Source organism: Cricetulus griseus, chromosome 2, assembly GCF_003668045.3.
Source record: "Cricetulus griseus strain 17A/GY chromosome 2, alternate assembly CriGri-PICRH-1.0, whole genome shotgun sequence".
NCBI lineage: Eukaryota > Metazoa > Chordata > Mammalia > Rodentia > Cricetidae > Cricetulus > Cricetulus griseus.
Window position 1 is genome coordinate 41,239,680 of NC_048595.1, and position 15,940 is coordinate 41,255,619.

Below are 15,940 nucleotides of genomic sequence, written 5' to 3' on the forward strand. Positions count from 1 at the left end.
GCAGAGCAAAAACTTTTCCCGCCACTAGCCGTAACTCCGCCCACAGCCTGATCCCGATTGGCGTTCTCAACCATGTCGCCACGCCTACCCAGGGCTCATGACGTATTTCCGCCATCGCTGATGCCCGCCCTGCGTAGTTCCGGGGAAGTGTTCAGCGTCGCAGTTTCCGCTTCCAAGCGGGTTGCTTTCAGCTGTTAGAAGGGTTTCCCCAGCCTCTGAAGGTCTTTTTTTAAACCTGGATGTGACGTATTGAAGAAGCCGACGGAAATAGAATCGAAAGCGTTCTAAAATGGCGAACCGTACGGTCAAGGATGCCCACAGCATCCATGGCACCAACCCTCAGTATCTGGTGGAGAAGATCATTCGGACTCGAATCTATGAATCAAAGTACTGGAAAGAGGAATGCTTTGGACTTACGGGTGAGTGACAGAGTGCGGCCCGCGTCTCGGCCTTGCGGCTGGCTTCTTCTAATTCAATGAGGAAGGATAGACCCTCGGGTGTTGGTACTGCAAAAGAGTATGTCAACCATTCACATAAATAGCTGTGTGCCTAGACCCGTACCAGACAGGACACAGACAAAGCTGACAGGGACTCTCTTGATGCTGAAGGGTTTCTTTAGGTTCTTTGAGCCGTTCCAGGCTGGCCTCGAACTCAGAGATCTGCCTGCCTCTGCCTCCCGAGTGCTGGGATTAAAGGCGTGCGCCACCACCGCCCCGCATGTGATGGTATTGACAAGACTTTTTTCTGCACGATTTGTTGGATAAAGATCGAAGACTCATGAGCCACACCCTTCCTTGACGGACTACAAATAATTAATGGGGGCTGGGATAAGGGGTATTTCTTTCTTCAATGGGGTAGCCCCAGGCAGTCATTTTTTATTACTATTGTTAAGAAGCACCTGTTCTCCCAGTATTAATTAAATTCTTGTTGACTATTTAGCAGCTCTAAACATCTGTTTCACCTTCCAACCAAGAAAAGCTAAGACCTTTATTATGTCTAAGATGTCACTATTTGTGTTTGATTATTTCAGCTGAACTTGTAGTCGACAAAGCCATGGAGTTAAGGTTTGTGGGTGGTGTCTATGGTGGAAACATAAAGCCAACTCCTTTCCTGTGTTTAACCTTGAAGATGCTTCAAATTCAACCTGAGAAAGATATCATTGTTGAGTTCATAAAAAATGAAGATTTCAAGTGAGTACAATGTTGACTAGTACAAAAATTTTAGTGGTTCAGAATTTGGCTTTGTTAGTAGGACTGAGTGTTATATGTTTAATTTTCACGGGCTTTTGCCCTTGAATTTTGTATTTTGGCTGTTGTGATTATGTAGACCTTCTACTTTATCAGTCTTGGTAACTTCCCCTTCTCCCAAAAGTATTTCACAAATTAAATAAATTCATGCAAATACCTGTACATGTACAGATACACACTATGTCATCAAAATGATATGTTGGTAGGCAGTAGATATGGGAATCATACAACATAGAATTTTAGTTAACAGGTTAAATCTGTATCTTATCCAGACTTTGCTACCTATTGACTGTGAGCCTCTTTAATTTTTTAAGCATAGCAATGCATGGTAACCATAATAAACTGCTCCATATTTATTATCCATTCTCTAGGCGTTCAGAGTCAGGTAAATAGCTAATTATGTACCATGATGTGTTTAAGGGTTCTACATATAGGGATTCTTTTTTTTTTTTTTTTTTTCACTCCACCAATTTAAAAATATGATACCTGTTTTACTTGTGAAGAAACTGAGACTCCCGGAGAGATTGTCAGTAATTTGCCTAAGGTCAGATGAGTATGTGGCAGGTCTGGGCTGAGATAAAGCTTGGTAGTAGAAGAAATGGTAGTAGAAGAAAAGTTTTATCCCCCATTGTGAATTGGGGAGGCAAAGCTGGCTTCAGAGTACACTTTCTTCCTGTGGGTTTTGTTTTGTTTTTTTAATTGAGATAGTGCCTTACTATGTAGTGCTGGCTGGCCTTGTATTTATGGCAGTTCTCTGTCCTCTGCCTCCTGAGTGCTCAGCCTCAGCTACAACTCATGTCAGAGTACATATTCTCTGTGATAGTGCTCTTCTCATAAGATGGATCTTGGATTTCAGATGGAGATTTGAGTAAGGAATTGAATACATGAAAAAGGAAAAAGAAGGAATATTACCAAAAAAGAAAAAAGAAAAAGGCTAGAAAAATAGCTAATTTTGTATGCTCATGTCCTTCTGACACAGTTTTCTTTGCATTTTTTTATGGCACCAAGGCAGTAAATTAGGTTGCAGCTTTCCATTTTAGAGGTTGAGAAAATAAGCTTCATGTCTGCTATCAAAGTTAGTAATATATGAAGTCAGAATTTTAACCTCTATGACTTTGATCTTTTTCCAGAACCTGTTTGTGGCTATGTATGCTTGTTCTAGCATTGTTGTAAAATGTATATAATGCCTTGTGTTAAATTTATTATCTTTCTGGAACCTTAGGCTAATTCTTTTTTTTTTTTTTTTTTTTTTTTGGTTTTTCAAGATAGGGTTTCTCTGTGGCTTTTGGCTTAGGCTAATTCTGTGAAGTTTTACAGATAATATATTTGAAAGCTCCCCTAGCCAGTAATCCATAGATGAGAAAGTTCATTAGGTCTCCATATTTTAGCCATCATCTGTTCTATGGTACCTTCAATATTATGACTTTCTTACCTGATAATGAGAAGGAAAACAAACTTTTATCTGCTATTGTCATGAGAAAAGCCAGTTATAACACTCAGGAACTCTTAGGATGGCTTGTTGCGTCAATATCTTTTCTCTGTTAGGTATGTCCGCATGTTGGGGGCACTTTACATGAGGCTGACAGGAACTGCAATTGATTGCTACAAGTACTTGGAACCTTTGTACAATGACTATCGAAAAATCAAGAGCCAGAACCGAAATGGGGGTGAGTATGATACCAAGTCTCTAGACTATAATTCCTGGGCCATTTGTATTTCCCCTGTATCTCTACTCATTTTTATATACATTAAATCTTTCTCTTCATCTGCATGATGGCTGTCTTCACCCAAATTTTCCATCTCCCCCACTGGTTGGCCTTAACCCTTTTGGTACATGGCTGCCTCCCTTTCCAGCGGCATTTTATGCTCAACACTGACTTACATCAGATATATCTTCCATACCTGTTCCATCCACAAGATCTGGAAGCTTAAAAATGGTTTCTCTATAAAACCTGAATTAGCCTGCCCCAAGTAATTTTCCAAATATTACAACTTCACATTTTTTTCCCCCTTGCAGGCCACTTATCTACGACTCTATTCCATGCTATACTTTGTAGACTAAGTGGACCTATATTAATCATGTAGAGATTAACAAGGAGATATCGCTGTATATTTTACACATAACACCTTTGTTTTGTCTTGATTTGAGGGCATGTGGACCAGGCTTCCTTCAACACTGTGTAGCTAAAGATGACCTCAGGCTTTGGATTCTATAGTCTCTGCCTCCTAAATATGAGAATTACAGGTGTGCACCACCATGCCTGTCTTTTCTGGGGGAAGTGGAGGAGCAGCATTGGAGAAACTGAACCTCATGCATGTGAGATAAATACTCTGGCACCAGGCTCCAGGCCTTGCCCTCATAGATACACCCTCTGTGTTAAGGAAGGGTTTGTGGTAATATAATCAGAACCTTTAAATTGGAGAGACGCCTTTCTTTTTCGGAATATAGAAGGTTGAAATTTAGTGTAAGTTGAATATCCCTTATTCAAAAGGGCTTAGAACCAGAGTGCTATAGATTTCAGGGTAGTTTAGATTTTGAAACCGTGTATAAACAAGCTGTCAGATAGCATCTCTATCCAGAAACCTCAAATACTTAAAAATCCAAAGCATAATGAGTAAGTATCATGTCTATGTTAAAAGACTTTCAAATTTGAGGTCATTTCAAATTTAGAATTTTTTTGTCTTAGGCATTCAATCTGTATTGTACTTTAAACTTTTATTAATGTATTTCTTCACTGAACTAATATGTATTGAGATTAATGATAAGCCCGGTGAACAGATGGATATGACTGTAGTCATTTTTGAATTATATTGTGGTAAACTAAGATGGGATATCTCAAAGCATTGACATTTTTGACTGGGTAATTCTTTGCTCTGTGGTAGTGCCATACAATATGTTAAGCAGCATCCCTGTATGCTACCTAGTAGACACAACTAGCCCTTCCTTTAAGTAGGGTGATAGAGGTATGCAAAGTTACTTGTATAAAACTAAGGTAATGTTGTGCTTTTGTGCTATAAAAAATATTTTTAATATTTTCTTTTGTGTATCTGTGTGTTTGTGATTATGACTATGTGTTTGTGATTATGTGTGCTACGGTGCAAGTGTAGAAGTCAGAAGACTAGGAATTGGCCCTCTTTTTCCAGTGTGGGTTCCTGGGATCAAATTCAGATCATCAGGCCTGTGTGGCAAGTGCTTTTACCTGCTAGGCTATCTCACCACAGGTCCCTAAAGGAGAAATATTGTATATTCAGGGACATTATGGCTTAATGTGAGAAATCACAGTTAAGTGATCTATTAGAATTAACTTGAGTTACTTAATCTTGAGTTATCTACTCAGTATTATCCTACATAATTCAAGACTGTGTTTACTTTTATGTTTGTGTCTCCTGATTTTGGTTTTGTTTTGTAGTGTTGATAGGAATTGAACCTAGAACCTCACACATACAAGGCAAATGCTCTGCCACTAAACTATACTATACCTACAGCCCATCTTTTCTTACTTGGACTAGCCTCATTCCTTAGTCCCTTGTTCCTAAAAAGGCTTGGTTGGGCTGACACTTCCTGTCAAGTCTGACTTAAGCCTGGGACCCAAATGATCAAAGGAGAGAACAGGCTCAGTTTTCCTCTGACCTCTGCACATATACTATGGCAAGAGCAAGCACACTTGCGTGTTTATGAATGTGCAATAAATAATTAATAATTAAATAATTTTTTAAAAGAGGTTGGGGATTTAGCTCAGCGGCAAGCTCAAAGCCCCAGGTTCATCCCCATCTCCAAAATAAATAAAGAGGTGTGGCATGTAGGGAACTTCATTTAAAATTTCATGATTCCTTGACTTTTTGGTTAACTAAATCTATCATTTCCAGGTTGCTTGAACTAATACATCTTCTCTTCCAGAGTTTGAATTGATGCATGTAGATGAGTTCATTGATGAACTTCTGCACAGTGAGAGAGTCTGTGATATCATTTTGCCCCGGCTACAGGTATGAGACAAGGGTCTATTATAAGAGTCACCTTTTACCTCCCACACAAATACATACTGAAACACTGAAGTGTTAAGGGTTGTCTTAGTAAGTCCTTATAACAGGCTTTGTACATGATAGGGAATAAGATGTTTCAAGCACAGGGCTTTAGAAGTGAATAGTTAAAGAGTTCTTCAGGATGTATTATCACAAGTTCTGTAGCTGGAGCAACTCGGAATGAGAAAATAAGCCCTCAGTCCCTTAAACTTGTTTATCCTCCTGCCGCATATCCCAAATAATGATTATCTATAAAGCACCCTTCAAGGTTGTGGGCTGTTTGGTGGTGTTTTGTTTCTTGTTTTTTTTTTTGATAGTCTTGACCATATAGCAATAACAGGCCTGGGCCTGACCATATTAACTTGGTTGTCCTCATGCCTCTGTCTTCAAGTTTTTAGGCTTCAATCACCATGCCTGAATAAGATTTCAGTTTTCAGTTTTAAAACTATCATTGAAGAAAAACAAACAAAAAAACTACCATTGCAAAATACAAAGAGAAAAAAAAAGATGGCAGTTAACCTAAAGAGAAATGAAATATGCTGTGGTGGAGAGTTGACTGGATAAGGATTTAACCTAGGTTCCTGTATTATAGAACCTTATCTATAAAATGGGAAATTCCTGTTGAAACGAAAAAGGGGGGAGGGGGAGGGGGCAGCCTGGCTGAAAGCAAACTGTGCCAGGTATGGTGATGGATGCTTTTAGTCCCGGCATTTAGGAAGCAGAGGCAGGCAATTCTCTATGAGTTTTAGGCCAGCCTGATCTACACAGCAAGTTCCAAGCTAGCCAGGTTTACACAGTGAGACAAGAAAGGAAGGAAGGCATCAAGAAATCATTCTGCTCATTATGTAACTGGAGGAAAAGGTGAGTCATGACATTTGTGGCTGTCTCCACTTGTTCCTCCCTTACATCTTTCAAGTAGATATACAGGACAATTTAAAGGGTTGGAAGAGACTTACTATCGTGATTGTAGTGAAAATTTCAAGTGTGTATGTGTTAAAACTTAAATATACAGTGTTCATTGTTATGTCAGAAAAGGCAAGTTGAATAAAATGGTACATGTCTGTAATCCTGAGTACTCCAGAGGCTGAAGCAAGGAGATGCTGAGTTCATGACAGCCAGTGGCTACATAGGAAGCCTTATCTACACACACACACACACACACACACACACACACACACACACACAGAGACACACACACACACACACACACACACACACACACACACACACAACACACACACACACACACACACACACACAGACACACACACACACACACACACACACACACACACACACACACACACACACACACAGACACACACACACACACAGACACACACACAGACACACACACACAGACACACACACAGACACACACAGACACACACACACACACACAGACACACACACACACACAGACACACACACACACACACACAGACACACACACAGACACACACACACACACAGACACACACACAGACACACACACACAGACACAACACACACACACACACACACACACACACACACACACACACACACACACACACACACACAGACACACACACACACACACCCACAGACACACACACAGACACACACACAGACACACACAGACACACACACAGACACACACACACACACACACACACACACACAGACACACACCCACACACACACCCCTTTACTGTGTTCTCTACAGAAACGCTATGTGCTGGAGGAAGCGGAACAGCTGGAGCCTCGAGTTAGTGCTTTGGAAGAAGATATGGATGATGTGGAGTCTAGTGAAGAAGAGGAAGAGGAAGATGAAAAGGTACGGAACATGAAAGCTTTAAGGGCTAGCAAAGAAGGAAAATAGCCATTATTTTTCAAGCTTTAGTTTTAAAATTAATGCTAACCTTTTCAACTACTATTTTTTTTTCTTTTTTGTTTTTCTAGACAGGGTTTCTCTATGTAGCCCTGGCTGTCCTGGAATTCACTATGTAAACCAGACTGGCTTCAAACTCATAGAGGTCCACCTGCCTCTGCCTCCTGACTGCTGGGATTAAAGTTGTGTGCCACTACCACCCAGCCTCTTTAAATCCTTGTGATTACTTTTGGGTCCGTTTGGACAAGGAGGGCCCTATTGTATGGATCATGCTAGATAGACATTTCAGATCTGCCTCAGGGATGCTAGGATCATGGCCATGTGTCTAAAAATGATGGGGGTGGGGTGGCTTGGTCCTGCCTCAACAAGATGATGGGACAGACTTAGTGGACTTCCTAGGGGAGGCTTTACCCTCTCCAAGGAGCAGATGGGATGTGGGGTAGGGAGGAAGTCGGGGGAGCAGGTGGAGCAAAGGTAACTTAGATTGAAATGCAAAAAAAAAAAAACAATAGCAACAAAAAACAAGATGACCTTTAGAGTCAAATATCCTTGGTTTGAATGCCTCAGCTCTGTCATAGCAGTGGTATTATCTTAATAGTCCTGATTTTTCTCCTTTTGTGTGAGGTACTGAATCCACAGTCTCAAAGGATAACAGTACTTTTCTTTGAAGACTGTTGTGTGTTCATGAAGGTCTTAGTACATTTCCACATAATTGGTTAATGAATTGTAGCTATTAAAAAAAAACTTGGAAAAAAGGCATGCCTGAACAAACTCTAAGGAGGGAAGTTACTTGCTGCATAGTCATGTTTTTTTCAGAACTAGTGATTATAGTGCTGAACAGCAAAGAAACAATCAAGCTCTCTAGCTGTCAGTGACTGAGGAGTCAGATATATTGTTAGACTGCTATTAAAACAATGATAATGGGAAAGTACTTATAGTGAAGTAGCTCTAAAGCATTTGAATTAAATTTTAGGAAACATTATATATAGAAAGGGCCAGAAATAAATAAAAGAAATGGTAACCCTGCTGGGCATGGTGGCACACGCCTTTTATTCTAGCTCTCCAGAGAGGCAGAAACAGGTAAAGCCCTGTGAGTTTGAGACCAACCAGAATTTCACACTGAGACCCTATCTCCAAAACTAAAAAGTTAACCTCAAATTAGGTTTTATATTGATGAAACAGTAATCTTATTTTTCCTCAACATATCTATTCCAGTCCTTTGTGGTATTTTATTTTTTTAATTTTCCCTCCGCTTACCTACATTGCCATCTTTGCCACGATTCCAAGTTATAAATGTTCCATCTATTTCCACTTTCTTCTGCTGGCAAATGTGTGCGAGTAGGACACTGCCCCAACTGTATAGCTTCATAGTAAGTCTTGATACTTGGAACAGAAAATGCCTCTTATACTGTACTTCAGCAGCAGTGGTGCTATTTTTGCTCCATTGTTTCTTCTTTGGCTTATTTATATTTCTGTGTATGTGTATGAGTATGTGCACATGAATGCAGGTGTCCTTGGAGACCAGAGGTATTAGATTGTTCTGGAACTGAAGTTACAGGTTATCATGAACCACCTGATGTAGGTGGAATCTGAACCCAGGTCCTCTGCAAGAGCAACAAGAACTCTAAACCACTGGTCCATCGTTCTGATGGAAAAGATATAATCTGCTGGAATTGTGATTAGAGTTACATTGAGGGGCTGGAGAGATAACTCATCTATAAACATGGTATCTAGGCCTCTACAGGTCTTAAAGAAGTTTTATATGTAAATTTCTCCTATTTACCTACATTCAGTCCTAGATTTATTCCTTTTAATTTATACATAAACCCCTTGGTTTTGTTTGTTTTGTTGTTATTGTTGCTAATATAAAAGCCTTTGTTTTCCATTTTTTCTTTCTTTTTTTTTTTTTTTGAGGGGCAGGCTTCACTATATAGACCCTAGGTTCAATTCCTAGTACTACACACACACACACACACACACACACACACACACACACACACACACACACACAAATAATAACGAAAATTCATGGTTTCCATTTGCAGTTTTGAAAATATAGGAGGGGACTGGAAACACGGCTCAGAAGATGGGAGTACTGACTGTTCTTCCAGAGGTCCTGAGTTCAATTCCCAGCAACCACATGATGGCTCTCAACCATCTGTAATGAGATCTAGATCTGTAGAGTCCTAGATACCATGTTTACAGATGAGTTATCTCTCCAGCCCCTCAATGTAACTCTAATCTCATATTATATATATATGAGCTCAAATAGCCATACTACAGAAACACAGGAACATTAACTTTTGGGTGTGATTGTACAGGTCTGTAAGCTCAGCACCTAGGAGATAAAGACAGACAGGAGTTTGAAGTCTAGCCTGGGCTACATAGGAGGCTGCAGACCACCTTTAGCAAGACCCCTTCTCAGAAAACTAAAACAATAAAATTAGGCACAATCCCAGAACACATACAGTAATTGAATATGCTGCTGAGAGTCTAGTAAGCTCTTTCTCAGACTAAATAGTATTATTTGTCCACTCTAAAATAATCTAAAGTTTTCAGGAAAAAAAAAAATACTAAGAGGCATACAGCTATGTCTGCTGTTGCAACTCTAGTTCCAAGGGATCAGCTAACCACTTCTGGCCTCTGCAAGAACTACACACACACAGTGCACAGATTATACAAGCAAAACAAAACATATATAAACATAAAATAAACTAGAGGAAGTACAAATGTTGACATGGATCCTGGGACAATTCTAATGAAGTATATCAATTCATTTTAGGGTACAAAATGCAAGGCCATCCTCTGGATCGGAAGTCATGCAAGGATGATTACTCTTCTTTGGGAAATGAACCAAATATAGGCTCTTTGTAGTTGTACTTTTTAAGGCAGGGTCTCATGTAACCCAAGCAGGCCTTTAACATGCTGCATATCCTAAAATGACTTCAGCTGATTGGTCTTCCTGCCTCAGTTCTCCCAAGTGCTAGGTGTGAGCCACTGTGTTTGGCTGGCATATTCTCATTTCTTATGTTGTCTTTCTCTTGTGGTCGTGGGCACTGAGCCATACTGTTGGCCTTGTCTCACTTGTAATGTTAGGATCCACTAATGGCCAATACCTAGATGTGTTATAAAATGGTAAGCTATTCTAATTCTTTCATATCTTCATTTTCTTTAAATCTGGAATATTCATAAAAAGAGGAAACTTCCAAATCAGCATATTTTCATAGTAACAGTTTAAAGGCTACAAGTAAGAGATACTGTCTCATGCTCCACAAAAACAGGTGAATTTCTCATGAAGTAAGATAGGCACAGAAAATCATGAGTTGGTTCTGTAGTGTCCTCCTAAAGTGATGCTTTTTTGCTAAGGGTAACATTTTAAACCACCATAGTTTAAGCAAATTTGGTGTGTTAATCCATGTAGATACTTAATCCCTTGGCCAGCAGAGACATCCTATCCAAATACACTTTTGAGATTTTTAGATACCTTCACCGCTTGATAGCTTCCTTGCTTTATTTATGATGATGGCATGTTCTAGCCTCTACACACATCTAGCCTCTTATGTACTTACACTCCAAACATAAAAGTAGGTATTTGTCCAAGTAGGTAATTAATAATCTGGGTGTTGCTACACTTTCCCCTCACTCCCCCCAGACAGGGTCTATGTAGCTCTGGCTGTCCTGGAACTATATAGAACAGAATCCACCTGCTTCAGCCTTTCGACTGCTGAGATTAAAAGCATGTACCACCATGCCCAGCTCCTGCTCCTACACTTTTGTGTAGAGGAAATTAAGATTAAAATCCACTGTGACTTTGCATTTAACATTACTAATCTTATCTATTTTTTTTTTCTTTCATACTGGAAATCCAGCTTAAGGAAATATGCAAAACCCCCCCCCCCCGTTTTTCTTTTTTCAAGATTTATTTATTTATTATGCATACAGTGTTCTGCCGGCATGCCAGAAGAGGGAATCAGATCTCATTATAGATGGCTGTGAGCCCATGTGGTTGCTGGGACTTGAACTCTGGACCTCTGGAAGAGCTGCCAATGCTCTTAACCTCTGAGCCACCTCTCCAGCCCTTTCCCCCATTTTTCAAGACAGAGTTTCTCTGTGTAGGCCTGACTGTCCTAGAACAGTTTTGTAGACCAAGGATTTGAAGGCCACCTTCAAATCCCAGAGATCCACCTGTCTCTGTCTCCCAAATGCTGGGATTAAAAGTGTGTGCCACCACTACCTGTAGGCTGCTGATACTGGTAATTATTTTTGACACTAGGGCTACCTGTCTATGTAGTCAAATCACTGTTGTAAAGTCATTTAAGAGATGTACATTGGGACAGAATAGAGAGGGGACAATAACTATGTTCTTACATGGCTGCCTTTAATAAGAACCAGTACTCATCCATGTTCTTTCAAGCTGGAAAGAGTGCCATCACCTGATCACCGAAGAAGAAGCTACCGAGACTTGGACAAGCCACGACGCTCCCCTGCACTACGCTACAGGAGGAGTCGGAGTCGGTCTCCCAGGAGGTAGGGCTAGAACACTTAGAGCTTAGGACTCTGACTTTAGAAAGGAAAAGGATTAGCCTATAGAGAATGTTTGCCACTGTATCTGTTTCCCTTTTACTACCGAACCTTCACCCATAAAACCTCATTGGCAGAAAAAAAAAATCCATTTCTTTAATTTACTTAATTTGTGGTCAGTGAATTAAGCTGGGCTTGAATATACATACAACTGAGTAACCTTAATAAGGATGGCTAGAGGAGCTTCTCTGTACCTCCCATCCTCCAAGAGGTTAAGTTCGTTATGTTAAAGGTGGTGACAGAATTCAAGAGACAACAGGTCCTTCCTGTAAGTGTTTTTCTCATATCTGTATCATATTTAATATCATCCCACTGGTCAAAATAAATTGCATGGCCAGAGCATTAGGAGTAGAAGTGTACTACATTTTAGACATATACACAAATAAGAATCAGGAGCAACTGTGTTGAATCTCCCGCTCTCCTCCCCTCTTAAAAGGGGTGGGGGTGGATTTTATTTATTTATATTTTGCAATTTGCAATATCCAGTGCACTAACCTGCTCTTCTTCTTGCTACAGGCGAAGTAGATCCCCCAAAAGAAGAAGGTGGGTCCTGAGTTATTTCTGACAAGAGGAGGGTTTCGAGAGGGAAAGTGGTGGTGATCTTTATTGCAAAACGTGTGCTGAGCTCGCTGTTTTTTTCCATAGCCCTTCTCCCCGCCGAGAAAGGCATAGGAGCAAGAGTCCACGACGCCATCGAAGCAGGTCCCGAGACAGAAGACACAGATCCCGCTCTAAATCCCCAGGTATTTGGGTTCTTTCCTGCTTGTCTTAGTAAAGAAATCTGAAAGGAGCATTGAGACTCCTGTAGTACAGAACTCCTAACTGCACTACAACCTAACAGGAAAGACGATGGACATGGAATTCAAAAGTGAGGGTCATTACTCTGAGGGTCATTAGACTCTGGTGATGGGGTTGCAGGGTTTTTTTTTTTATCCAAAATTGAAGAAATAAGGCCTAGTAAAATACTGGTTAAAGCCTGAGACAATGTTTTGTGAAGTTAGCCATAATGTTCTGGATATATGATTTCATTACTGCATTCTCTGTCACAACTAACAATCAAACAGACAGGTTTGATATTAAGTGGTGTCCTCTCATTATAGGCCAGAAGGTAATACAGGAATGAGAGGAATTGGGGGAGGTGAGAATGATAGTCTACAAGTGGGAGAAAAGAAACTCATCCAGTGACCTTTTCTTCCCTAGGTCACCACCGTAGTCACAGACATAGGAGTCACTCAAAGTCTCCTGAAAGGTATGGGTTACACTTCCATTTTAACAATTTAATACTGGGCTGGGAAAGTGCTCATTGGGTAAAGTGCTTCTCATTGCAAGCAAGAGGACTGGAATTCAACCCACAGCACCTATGTTAAAAGCCAGGTGCATCTGAAATCTTAAGTTTATAGTGCTGGAGAGACAAGAAGACCCACTGGGCTTCCTGCCAGCCAGTCTAGCCAGTCATCCAGCTTCAAGTTCAGTGAGAGACCCTATCTCAAAAAATAAAATGGGAGTGAGTTAGGAAGACCATGTTTACCCCTGGCTCCCGTGTGTACATAAATACATACACATTATTCAAAAGTTAAAGTTTCAAATATAACTAAGACAGGGAATTTTGTTTTGATGTGGGTATTGGTAGTTCATTACAAGATAAAATAGGCGCTTTTTTTGCTTTGAGAATTCCTGCCATTCAATTTCTTTTGTACCTTGTTTTCCCTTTTAGAATTAAAGCTTTGAACATTGGGGGATATAAAAGTGGTTCTGGGCCTTTTAAATTTTAATTGTATATGTATATCTGCATACACTTAAGTGCAGATGCCAGTGGAGGCCATAGGTCTGGAATTCTCAGGAACTGTGGTTATTGTGAGCCACCCAATGTGTGTGCTGAGAACAGAACCTAGGTCCTCTGAAACAGTGCCTGCTCTTAACCACTGGTCAGTCTCTCAAGCCCAAGAACCAACTTTTAAAACTTAACAGTTTAAGTTAAACCAACTTTTAAAACATTTTAAATTGATCTTCATTAGAACCCTGTGAGCCATGTACCCCATTAGGAACATTCTTATGAAGCAGTTCTTTAATGGAAAATTCTAGATAATAATGTTTGACTCAAAGTGCTGTTCAGAACCATAAAAACAAACTAAAAACTCCTGATAAGTTCTCAATGGCTGAAGTGCTGGTTACGTAAAGAGGTCCAAATCCTCAGAAACCTCTTAAAAAGCCAGGCAGGTGATTATTGCCCTTCTCAGCACTCTGGACAGGAGCCTCAACAAGTTGTTTCACTTTGAGCTCTAGTTTCAGTTGAGAGATCTCTTTGCTTTTTGTTACAGGGATAAACAGCATGACCCAAAGCAACAGGATTGAGGGAAGTCAGGGTAGGAACTCAAGCAGAAATTATGAATGGAGAAAAATTGCTACGTCCTTGCTCTCTGGTCAGCTTTTTACACAGCTAGAGCCAACTACCTTGTGATGGTGCAGCCCTCAGTGAGCTGGGCCCTCCTACATCATTCAGACATTGCCAAAAGCTAGTCTAAACTAGACAGATCCTCGATTGAAATTTCCTTTTTCCCAGGTGACTGGTTGTGTCAAGTTGACACTAAAAACTAACCAACACATCCTGTCCCAAAAGAGCACTCAAGGAGGACACAGGGTCAGAGTTTTCCAGCTTTTGCATGCACATATGCACTCAAGTGCATATGTACATATTAGCAGGCATACAAGACACACACAATACAAATAAAATTGTGCTGGGTGTGGCAACAGACCTGTAATCCCAGCATTGAGGAGGCAAAGGTGGGAGACTGTCAAGAAAACATCAAAGTGCATCTAATGTTTATGTCATCTCGATTCATCAGTGTCAGCCTACTATGATTGTCTTCCATATTTGCTCCTTAATTTAATGATTTATATCCCATTTCAGGTCTAAGAAAAGCCACAAGAAGAGCCGGAGAGGAAATGAGTAATGGATTGATTTATATTTTAGTCCAGATGGCCTCCTGTAAATATGAGAATATCTGTCTAAGTGAAATGATCAAGATCTCTTTAGGCAGCTATGAGTATTTGGGGGTTTTAAAAAATCAAGTTATTGTTTGGTTGGTTTTTTTTGTTGTTGTTGTTTATTTTAATATTACAGAGGTGCTAAATTTTGTATCTCTTTGAATTATAATCAACATCTTTGAAGGGTGTTTTTGACCAAGTCAAGGTCAGGTTTTGACCTAACCAACTATGGTTATGTATACTTAACAAGGGCCAAGAGGACCTGGGAGTTGGGGAGATCCATGAGAATGAAGAGATGTAGCCACATGATGATACTTTTATTTGTAATTAAACCTGACACAGTTGTCATTTTTCTCTAGTTTCTGGTCTGGTTTCTCTATGAAAACCTGAGAATCCTGTGATTTATGCTGCTGGGACCCAGCTAGTAGTAATTCCTAACTTCTCCCTAACTACAGACAGCAGTAGTACAATAAACATACAAAGTTACTGGTTAACAGAATACATTCAAACATAAAGCTTTTTCTGGATTTTTTTTAATTCGATTTCATTAAACAATTCAACATGATTGCACTTAACATCCTTAATACAAGCCAAGTACAGTGGTTCACACCTGTAATCTCAACACAGGCCAAAGCAGAATACTGTTTGTAGTTTTGACTGAACTAAGTTGCTAGATAACATTAGAGACTGCTTTTAGAGGATAGTATGGGAGTAAGAAGGCTGTGGTGGTAATGAAAATGACACATTCAGTTTAGCAAGTTTAAGACGGCTATGGTATTTCTACATGGGTAGAAATAGGAACTAGTAGGATTCAACATAGTGATCTAATCCAGAATTGACAATTGTTAAAGATGTTTAGATGCCCAGGGAGTATAAATAGATTTAAGAGAAAACAGCAGCACCACAGGCAATGCCAACACTTGTGACTAGTAATACAGGTCACCTAGTAAACGCTGGAATGAGCCATTCATGAAGGTAAAGAATCAGTAGGTCAAGAACACTGAAGGGTCTGAAGCTATATAAGCAAAATAAAACTTTACTAAGTTCAGTGTCAGTGTTGCTGGAGAATATTACTATCTTAGCTAAAACAGTTCCTTTTGCCTGTACTTACCTTTCCTCCTTTAAGAGGGTAGAAATGATTGACTTCTTGTAATTCTAATCCTAGGAAGAATTGTAAAGAATTGTAACTGCCTTGTAGGAACCAGCTTCTCAGGAAGTCATATCTGGTCGTAGG

The 15,940-nt window shown here is 40.0% G+C and overlaps 1 protein-coding gene across 1 annotated transcript; it reads left to right on the forward strand.

Moving 5' to 3' along the window:
- The first annotated feature begins 154 nt into the window (after positions 1–154).
- Positions 155–14,810, forward strand: Prpf38a (pre-mRNA processing factor 38A). The gene is made up of 10 exons (XM_027402430.2): positions 155–419; positions 1,031–1,190; positions 2,793–2,914; positions 5,146–5,231; positions 6,976–7,086; positions 11,555–11,667; positions 12,238–12,264; positions 12,367–12,464; positions 12,922–12,970; positions 14,630–14,810. Exons 1-10 carry the CDS (start codon positions 290–292, stop codon positions 14,670–14,672), a joined length of 939 nt encoding a protein of 312 aa, XP_027258231.1. The 5' UTR covers positions 155–289; the 3' UTR covers positions 14,673–14,810.
- The last annotated feature ends 1,130 nt before the right edge of the window (positions 14,811–15,940 follow it).

Bases quoted from the DNA above. Each gene is read 5' to 3' on its own strand.
- Prpf38a (XM_027402430.2), top strand. From the start codon at position 290: ATGGCGAACCGTACGGTCAAGGATGCCCACAGCATCCATGGCACCAAC. The intron at 2,915-5,145 runs GTGAGTATGATA...CTTCTCTTCCAG, and splicing joins GAGCCAGAACCGAAATGGGG to AGTTTGAATTGATGCATGTA. The intron at 5,232-6,975 runs GTATGAGACAAG...TGTTCTCTACAG, and splicing joins TCATTTTGCCCCGGCTACAG to AAACGCTATGTGCTGGAGGA.